Here is a 9,635-nt window from a genome sequence, read left to right as displayed (position 1 = left end):
TATGGATGAGATCATTTTGCATCATTTTACTTATGCTGCTTTAAAGTCCCCCTCTAGTCAAAAATGTGTTTTTCTTCTTGTTCCTAGAGTTGGATGTTTGAGCTTCACTGTGTAGGATGATGTGTGTGCAGAGGCTGACATTAAAAGGCTGTTTTCACATTCATCTGCTGAAGGGGGAAAATTTCTCTGTGCTCACCTTAAATCTGAGTTAAGGGGTGTATCTGTGAGCATGATTTGTGACATCATGACTAGTTTGGAGCCAATTGAGGGCCAGTGTGATGTGGAAACTTGAGTGCATAAACACTGGACTTAACAGTGAATTAAGCGACATCTTGTGTCCAACAGTTAAACTTGAAATTAACAGCATTTGTGTATTCATAGATTCTGGATTTTTTTTAGGACTTTATTATACCATTTATTATTCCAAGCACATGAAAACAAGAGGGGATCTTTAAGTCATTTTACAGATAATGCTTTTTCCATAATAATGGTTATTGTACTTTATACACTTTTAATTCAGGACTTAATTTTTGACTAATTTTGCATTGTGGTGATACTTTGATTTAAGCATACTCAAGATAAATGCACCCTGGTAAATGTGTATCTGATCTGTACGACCGCGAAAAATCAACATGCTTAGCATTCATGAAGTTTGTCCTTTCTCCACCACCGTAGGCTACGTCAGACCTAAATAGTTTCTGCTAACTCACAGCTAACTGCTTGTTGAGACATCATGGCTTTTTCCTTGTACTCCCTCATTCAAGCGGCAATCCTGTGTGTGAATGCGGTGGCTGTATTACACGAGGAAAGATTTCTAAGTAAAAGTAAGTGGCTGTAAAATAATATACGCCGTCAAGTGTCATTTCAACTAGTCATTAAATTAGCTAGTGGTAACCAGCTAGCAACCAAACAGAGGAAATGTAAAAACATTTTAATGTTCAGTGAAAGGTAACGCAGCTTAAAGTTGGTGTACCTGCCTTCAATGGACAGCTGAGAGAGAGTTTCTATATCGTTTTAATATAGCAGATGAATATTGGTTTAATAGCCTACTGGTTTAAATAGCCTACTTCAATAAACTTTATTAGCAAAGCCGAGGCGCTACAATGATACAGTACAGACTGAAGTACAAAACTGTGGAATGAAAATACTGATAAAACAACAAATAGACAGAAAACGTGTTGCAGTTTCTTCAAATAATAATCTAAATGAGCATGACTATTTCAAAAGTGTCTTTCTAATTTAAAGAAAACTACTCATTCTAAGCATAATCTATGTTTCTTTTATTTACATTATCTGATCATTAGTTGGCTGGGGAGTGGACCAAAGTGTCGGAGGGTTTGGTGATGAACCAGGTATCAAAGAGCAGCTGATGAACCTTATTCGCTCTGTGAGGACAGTGATGAGAGGTATGTGTCCACACACACACACACACACACACACTCATTCACTCACTCTTAAACGATGAGTGACACATACTACACAATACAATTCATTAACACACATAATAAAAAGAAAGAATACAAATATGACAGTGTTAGAAAGAGTTTAAATACAGGATTCATGGCAGAGGCCGGTCTGTAGCTGGCCAACAATATCCAACACCACAAAGGCAAAGTGCATTTATCAGTCTATACACGAGGTAAACTGACCCTTTCTTGTACTGTGGCTGTTCACAAGTCTAATGGCTGATGCTGATCATGTCGTCTACTGTGTGTCTACTTGCCCTGCAGTGCCATTGATTGCAGTGAATTCGGTCTGTATCGTGCTGCTGTTGCTGTTTGGATGAAGAGTAGCAGTGAGTGAAGATGGGACAAACCAGCCTGCTGTCAGGAGAACATCTCCATCCATCACCTCAGGATCCCCTTTGACACACAGAATGTCTCCTGTCAGCCTGAAGATGAATGATGTTGTCATGTGATGTGCCACATTTATCAGTACATGGGATATTATTTGATTTAATGCCCTTTTCTCTACAGCATTCAAGTCATTCAAAATAAGTACCTGCAGCTGATTAACTCCCCTGTTCTTTTTGAATAGTACAATAAAATGCAGAATAGTTTGCACTTCATTTACTTGTTCATGAAAATATTAATATACAAATCAAATGTTTTTACACTTGAACTATAACTGCTGTCATGGAGTGGCAACTGTAAAATGTTTGTGATTCATACTCTGAAGAAAATGTAAATGTACTCTCGGATATGTGGTTTTATTGTAAAAAAAAAAAAAAAAAAAAAATCTTGAAAATAAAGAGTTTTTAAACTTTCAACTGGTGAAACCTGAAATTCCTAATTTTGGTCATCCTGCCTGAAAATCAGGTACTTAGAAAGACTCACCTAACCAAGAGGAACCTATTTCTCTAGTTGCTAAAACTGCCGTGCCTATTACTTCTGATGTCAAATTAGCTCTTTTAAATATATGCCCACTTTAAAATAAGACATTTTTTAAAATGATTTTATTTTATCCGAAAATCTTGACTTTATGTTTCTTGCTGAGACCTGGTAACCAGGTGAGCATAGCTTGTTTTTAGAATGATACCCGCCAGGATTATGATTTTATCAGCTCTCCCAGGGCTCGTAGTCGGGGTGGTGGGCTAGGTGTTGTATTTAAAAAATCTTTTTAAATGTGGCCTGTTACCTTCCAACAATCTCACTAGCTTTGAGGCCCTTGTCCTAAAATCTTATTGCATAGATCCTGTTGTTTGTCCTTTATCGTCCTCCACAATCCAGCAATACTGATTTTGCCCACACTGTCAGTTATTATCCTCAGTTTATCATGACAGAGTTTCAATTGCTGGTGACTTTGACATCCACGTTGATGATATTTCTGATGGCTTTGCTACTGAATTTTTAAACATTACGGAGTCTTTTAATTTCACTCAACATGTGCCAGGCCCCACTCATAAGTGTGGCCATACATTGGACTTAGTTTTTACTTTGAATCTGGATTTATCATCTTTGGTTTTAAGTGATGTTTTTATCTCTAATCATCTCTGTCTTGTTTTTAACTCTGTGTGAACAGGAATCTTCATAAGCTGGAAATTTGCTCACGCATCTTTAATGACACTAGTGCTTCAAAATTTTCCTCATTATTTGTGAAGTCTGGTGAATCCTTACATTTGCTCTCAAACACAAATGACTTAGTGAACTGCTTCTATGATATGTGCACAATTGCTTAAGATATGGTTTCTCTTCTAAAATGTTTATTTAAATCCAAATAATCTATTGTATCACCTTGGATTACTGAAAGAATCTGTGGCATTAAAAGGGAATGTAGGAAGGTTGAGAGACAGTGGAAGAAACCAAAGCTCTCGGTACACTATGAGCTATAAAATTTTTATTACAATCTTATAACAGTGCAATTAAAGATGCAAGAGCAAAATATTTTTCAGAGCTCATCACTTCCAACCAGCACAAGCCTAGATGCCCATTTAAGTCCACTGATCGACCACTGGTTCTCCTGGTGTGCCTATTACTTCAAATGCAGACTGTCAAAGGTTTTTAACCTTTTTCATAGACAAGATTGATGACATTCCATCAAAATTTAACACCCTCACTTCTGTGTCTGCCATGTATTGTCCTCAGCTGAATACTTTATATGTTTTTAAGGAAATAACTATCCAATAATTAACTGGAACTATTGCACATATGACACCATCATCAAGCCCACTGGACAAAATACCTACCAAATTTTTATTAGAGGTTCTAGATACTGTAGCCCATGCCTGCTCTATCATCAACAGTTCTTTATTTTCTGGATGTGTTCCCGATTATTTTAAGACCGCTAGTGTCCAGCTACTTCTCAAAAAACCTGGTTCTGATCACTCCAACCATAGCAACCAGCGTCCAATTTTTAAGCTTCCCTTTCTATCAAAAATCCTAGATAAAATTGACTCAAATCAATTGTTGGAGGTCTTGATGAGTAATAATATTTTTGAGAAATTTCAGGTTTCCAACAGCAACACAGCACGGAGATTGCCTTGTAAGAGTTGTCAATGACATCTTGATGAAGGCTGATGCAGGTGAATGCTCAGTGCTGGTTCTGCTTGATGTGCTGGGTTTGACATAATGGATCACAGCATTCTTATTCAAAGGTTGAAAACATGAGTTGGTATCTCTTGAACTGCCCTCCAGTGGTTCACCTCATACTTTTCTGACAGAAAATTTCTTGTGTCTTGATAGCTTTACTTCCTCTCAAGCATTGTCTAAGTATGGAGTGCTGCAGGGCTCCATTCTAGGACCAATTTTATTTTCTCTTTATTTACTCCCTTTGGACTACATTATCAAACAGAATGATATTTCATTTCATTGCCACGCAAATGATACTCAGCTGTACTCATCCGGTGAACCATCTGAATTAAATAAGTTATCTTTCATGCATAATTGCCTAGCTGCGGTTAAGAATTGGATGACAGAAAATTTTCTTGAGCTTAACTCCTAAACTGAAATCTTTATTATAGGCCCTGAGCAAACCTATGGCCAAGTTCTGTCTGCTCTTGGCTCTCTAGCTCAGCATATGGTGCAGACTGTTGAAAACCTTTATTTTTATAAAGGTTATTTTAGATCAGAACCTCACTCTCGAGTCCCATGTTAAAAGTCTAGTTCAGTCGTGTTTTTTCCACTTGAGAAATAACCCTAGAATTAGATCTTTTATTACTTTTACTGATCTTCAAATAGTTATTCATGCTTTTCTCACATCCAGACTGTTAACCACATCAAAAGCATGATCATATCTCTCTTATTTTAGCTTCCCTTCACTGGCTGCCTGTCCATTTTAGAATTGATCGTAAAATTTTAGTCTTGACTTTTAAGGCCCTGCATGGTATGGCACAAAGCTACTAAATCAAACTTCTAAATCATTTCTTACCAGCCCGTAGCTTGAGATCCTCTTTTAAGGCCCTGCTAGCTATTCCTCAGTCAAGGCTGAAGACCAAGGGTGACAGGGCTTTTGCTATTAGGGCTCCAAGCCTGGTACTTTTATGTGTTACTTTTATCCATTATTTTATCTTTACTTTTAATTGTTTCATGTGTTATTTAATTTGTTGACTGTAATTTTGTATTTGACTGTTCTCCTGCTTTCTTTTATTTGTCTTTGTTTGTGAAGCATTTTGCAACTGTAGTTTCAAAAGGTGCTATATACATACAAGTTATATTATTATTATTATTATCATTATTATTAGCATTACTATTATAATTATTAGCATTATTATAATTAGGGCCCAAGCACCAAGCGGTGCAAAGGCCCTATTGGATCTGAAGGAATAATTATTTTTCTTCTCTATTATTATTCTTCCAAAACAAACGCATTTTTGAGGGCCTAAACATGCAGGAAAAGTTGTTAAACTTTGCACATACATCAGAAGTGGTGAAAAATTTAATATTTTATGGGTCTCGCAAAAAGGCGGAGCAAAATGTCTCGACAGCGCCCCCTAGAACATTAAGACAATTGAGCCCCTCGACACGGATTGTCGTAGAAGAACGAAATTCGGTATACATATGTATCATGACCAGACGCACCAAAAAGTCTCTTGGAGACATACCCTAAATCCTGTTGGATTTAGGGTATGTCTCCACCTACTGGCAACAGGAAGTTTGAAGCGCCTCTCTTGCTAACTACTCCTAGCAGGTTAGTTAGAAACACATCAAATTCGGTTAGCCAAGGTGTAACACCTTGATGATGATAACTCGTGAAGCTTTTGAGTTTTCACCAAAAGCCGTTGCCATGGCAACACGTTGTTTGCCACAAAATACGAAGCTGTTTTTAAGGGCCAAGACATGCTTGAAAACTCACAAAACTATGCACACACATGGCAGTTCTTAAAGTCTGTAATTTCATATCGGTGGCTGGCATAAGTGTGACAGAATGGCTCTACAGCGCCCCCTACAACATTTCAACGAAGCAGCCCCCGCCCCACGTTAAACCTACATGTATGAAAAACAGTACACACGTATCATGCCAGGGCACATAAAAAGTCTCTTGGACCCATAGCTGAAACCCAACAGGAAGTCAGCTATTTTGAATTTAGTGGTCAAAAATTTTGCATGTCTTATATTTTAACGAACTCCTCCTACAGAATTCATCATAATGACTTAACTATCAGTGTGTGTCATCTAGACTACTATGTGATCAAAAGTTATCAAAGGATTTAGTTATGGTTGAAGCATGTGGCTGTGGCGTGGCGTTGAGTTTTGATGTTTCGTCATAACAGAGGAAATTGCTATAACTTTAGTGAACATGGCTGGATTTGCCTGAAACTCTACATGTTTGATAAGAGTCCCGGCCTGAATACGTTTACATGACAATATTCAGTCATTGGTGCAAACTGGCTCCATAGCTCCCCCTACGACATTTCAACGCAGCAGCTCCTGCAGCAGGTAAAATAGTGGACAAAGGAAGTGATGTTTATCTCGTCGCACTGTCTGAACACAGCCTGGGTCTGGAGACATCTACATGTCCGTGACAGAAGTCGTTCGACTGCGCCATGTCCCGACGTGCGCAAGGGTGCGAGGGCCCGATCATCGCTGCTTGCAGCTTTAATTATTATTGGTGTGCAAACTAGTCGAAAGTGTGTTGTTTGTCCCAGTAAGCTTTCCGTACTTGTCACTAGTGTAGTGAAGTCTGACTGTATTCACGACTCTCAACAGCTTTCGTACTTAAACATTTGTAGGGACTCGCAGTAATAATGTTTAATTTAACTCGCTTAGTGTTACGTCGTAATGATTTATTTTGAGCAGTAATGGGAAATACGCAGAGTTACGTTGGCGCGTCGCTCTCTGTCTGTTCTGTGTGTTTACTTTATGTTTACTTTTACTCTTCTCATCAGCTGTTGAAAACAAATAGTCTCACCAGCGACAGACTTCCAAGTCTTGATTATCTTTTTATCAAATATCTGACCAGAGCTCTGACTCGGAGAACAGGCCACTTGTACCCGGCAACTAAAAAGCAGTGTGAAGTTGTTTACACGATCCTCAACTGTAGGTAAGTCCTCCTCCACTCAATAATGTGTTTTTCTTCCTGTTCCTACAGTTGAATGTTTGAACTTCTCTCTGCAGAATGATGTATGTGCAGAGTTTGATTTCACATTCATCTGCTGAAAGTGGAAAGTTTCTCTATACTCATTGAAAATCAAATTTTAATGGGTGGACCTATCAGCATGATTTGTGACATCACAACGTGATGTGGAAACTTGAAGCCTCCAGTGCACAAACACTGAGAATGAACTTTACAGTGAAGTAGGAGGCATCTTGTGTGCAGCAGTTAAACTTCTGAAATGAAATATATTTACATGTTTATAGATGCTGAATTTTTATTGGCTTAAAGCAAACCAAACTTGCAATCATGAGTAATCAAACTACTTCATCTCTGGCACTGCCTTTACATACTCTCATTGTTTTATATATTACTTCTGTAATGTGTTCATGTATTGTAATACTTGTAGAAGCATTGTATTAATGACATGAGGTCAACCTGCCCAGGGACTATAAATGTAAAATTAGTTCATTAACTACTCTGGCACATTTATATTGAAGTGGAAACTGAAATGTTGATGAATGTGCACTGTCCCTGGTAGGTAGGTAAGTAAGAAATAAGTGAGTAAGTAGTAAATAAATAAAATGAGGAAGAAGGAAGAGATGCCATTTTAAGGATTTAAATAAATAGATAATTTAACTTTTTTGTGGAAAAACCATATCAGACACACATTACCAGTCAGATTGTGTTATATACATCTTAAAACATGTCTGGAGGGGATCTTTAAGGATAAAGCTTTTTAAACTGTCTGAATGAGTTAGCTGTTAGTCATCCACATTTTCAGCGTCAGTGTATCTGTCTCTCTAAAAGGCTGGAGACTCCCTTGCTGAGGAGGTTCTGCAGTGCTGCAGGGTATGGTTGGGATTATCCAGATAGTGAGTACAGAGACATCCCACTGTGCTTCCCAGAGTTTCTCTGCCGCAGACTGCTGCTTATTCTCCTGACAGATCATAAGTTCATGCTGAGCCCAGCAGGTAAGACATCCATTCAGCCGATCCATTTCATCAAATACTTTTTTTAAAGTGATCGCTCCAGCATGTATTTTTGCAGATGTTTCATACACCTTGAGTGCTTTCCTGATCCCTTGAATCCAGGGTTTCATCACAGTTGTAATCAGAGGTGATGATCTTGCAGTGACTGTGAATGACTTTTTCAGGTCTGATTCGTGTGCGCCAGAGTTTGAAAACCCATCAGCCAGTCGATGAGCTGAAGAAAGGTCCATTCATGCTGCAGGTTCGAGTCCTGGAGTACCGGCAGGTTGATGCAGGGGTGGAGGTGGACATCTGTCTGTCTGCCACTTCACGTTGTGGAAGTCCAGTGTGGGAAAGTGTCTTGACACTCCTGTCCAAAAACAAGCTCCACAAAGCCAGCAGATGTTTAGCCAAGAAAGAAAATAAGAGTGAGCATTTTTACAGTGATTTCTGCTTAGAATGTATTCATTCAACAATGAAGCACAGTGGAAACATTAGAACTGAGAGGGAACAGTTGGTCGGGGTCCAAACAAGAGGCTCTCACAGAACACAATATACTGAACATGAGTGTAGACTGAGTCAAAGTTTTCTCATTCTGGTTATGTTTCCTTGTTTTGACAGGCCAGATAGATGAGCCTGTGCCAGAAAATGTGAAGCAGGTTGAGATCAGAGTTCCCAGGAGTACCTGCCTGCAGTGTGTCTGGTCCTTCTCTGACTATCAGCTCTTCTATCTGCCAGCCAGGCTGTTTGGATACAGATTGCAGACTGCACCAAGTGTCTGGATGCTGTCTGTCTGCTTGGCTGAAATAGAAAAGCACAAAGGTACCCAAATGTATTGAGGTCATTGATTTTGTGGTTGATTTTGTAATTCCACTTATAGCCACATCATGAGAGCTTTTATATGTCCTTTGTTAATGTTCCTAATTACATTTGTGTGTTTTCTGCTACAGTGAAGTCTGTAGTCACATAGTTAAGTTGTTCTCAGTCGTCATCACTGGTCAGAGCTTCTTGTTGTTCTGTTGTGTCATCAGGGGTTGGAGTCATCACAGCGCCAATCAACATCACCACCCAGTTTAAGGAGCCTCTGTTGGCACCAGGCAAAGTGACAATCAAGTTTTGGGAGATGATCACAAATGAGGAACAGTCGTCTGACCGAGGCCTCAACTTCCACATGCAGCAACATGGAAACAGCTCATCTCACATGGTGGGAGTGATTACGAAGTCCTGATCATCATTGAAGGAGGTTATTTGTAGTTCTGTCAAAACGCAATTAAATGCTGATATTGTACATTTTCGGTTTAGTTTTCTTTCAATGTGGACGGCATATTGTATGATCATAAAATAAAATATTGTAGTGTTAATGTCCATTTAGTAGTATAGGAACACTTATTAATGGATGTTTGGGTCTCCTCTTAAATTGTCAATGTTTTTAGCTTTAGTGAGCGCAACCACTTCAGTACTTCAATACCTATAATAATGTTAAAATATTCTTCTATCATCAGCATTATTGTACCTGCAGCTAACTACGAAAACACAATGTTTAAAAATGGTCCAATATGTTAACTAGTTATTCCCCAACTATGTCTGTCTGTCTGTCGTTTGGTGCTGGGCAGGTAGTGTACAGTGATTTTTTGA

The 9,635-nt window shown here is 38.7% G+C and overlaps 2 protein-coding genes across 4 annotated transcripts; both read left to right on the top strand.

Moving 5' to 3' along the window:
* Positions 1-662: 662 nt before the first annotated feature.
* On the top strand, positions 663-2,108 carry LOC122970222 (immediate early response 3-interacting protein 1). The gene is made up of 3 exons (XM_044336312.1): positions 663-824; positions 1,305-1,406; positions 1,731-2,108. The coding sequence occupies exons 1-3, from the start codon at positions 734-736 to the stop codon at positions 1,784-1,786; spliced, it is 249 nt and encodes an 82-aa protein (XP_044192247.1). The 5' UTR covers positions 663-733; the 3' UTR covers positions 1,787-2,108.
* A 3,440-nt stretch (positions 2,109-5,548) lies between these two features.
* si:ch211-12e13.1 lies at positions 5,549-9,288 on the top strand. Of its 3 annotated transcripts, none has more exons than XM_044364589.1 (6): positions 5,549-5,625; positions 6,898-6,978; positions 7,840-8,003; positions 8,186-8,428; positions 8,622-8,822; positions 9,032-9,288. In XM_044364589.1, exons 1-6 carry the CDS (start codon positions 5,564-5,566, stop codon positions 9,226-9,228), a joined length of 948 nt encoding a protein of 315 aa, XP_044220524.1. In that variant the 5' UTR covers positions 5,549-5,563; the 3' UTR covers positions 9,229-9,288. The 3 variants fall into 3 exon arrangements, with proteins under 3 accessions (XP_044220524.1, XP_044220532.1, XP_044220516.1); XM_044364597.1 differs by lacking the exon at positions 5,549-5,625 and adding an exon at positions 6,409-6,501; XM_044364581.1 differs by lacking the exon at positions 5,549-5,625 and having other exon boundaries at positions 6,572-6,978.
* The last annotated feature ends 347 nt before the right edge of the window (positions 9,289-9,635 follow it).

This window comes from Thunnus albacares, chromosome 2, assembly GCF_914725855.1.
Source record: "Thunnus albacares chromosome 2, fThuAlb1.1, whole genome shotgun sequence".
NCBI lineage: Eukaryota > Metazoa > Chordata > Actinopteri > Scombriformes > Scombridae > Thunnus > Thunnus albacares.
The sequence above is the reverse complement of the archived record's forward strand: the minus strand, read 5'-3'. Positions and strand labels throughout refer to the sequence as shown.

What these genes read in the sequence shown, in the direction of transcription:
- LOC122970222 (XM_044336312.1), top strand. Translation starts at nt 734, where the DNA reads ATGGCTTTTTCCTTGTACTCCCTCATTCAAGCGGCAATCCTGTGTGTG. An exon ending in GGAAAGATTTCTAAGTAAAA is followed by an intron (nt 825 to 1,304) that starts GTAAGTGGCTGT and finishes TCTGATCATTAG; the next exon opens with TTGGCTGGGGAGTGGACCAA. An exon ending in TGTGAGGACAGTGATGAGAG is followed by an intron (nt 1,407 to 1,730) that starts GTATGTGTCCAC and finishes CTTGCCCTGCAG; the next exon opens with TGCCATTGATTGCAGTGAAT.
- si:ch211-12e13.1 (XM_044364581.1), top strand. Translation starts at nt 6,737, where the DNA reads ATGGGAAATACGCAGAGTTACGTTGGCGCGTCGCTCTCTGTCTGTTCT. An exon ending in TACACGATCCTCAACTGTAG is followed by an intron (nt 6,979 to 7,839) that starts GTAAGTCCTCCT and finishes TCTCTCTAAAAG; the next exon opens with GCTGGAGACTCCCTTGCTGA. An exon ending in TGAAATAGAAAAGCACAAAG is followed by an intron (nt 8,823 to 9,031) that starts GTACCCAAATGT and finishes TTGTGTCATCAG; the next exon opens with GGGTTGGAGTCATCACAGCG.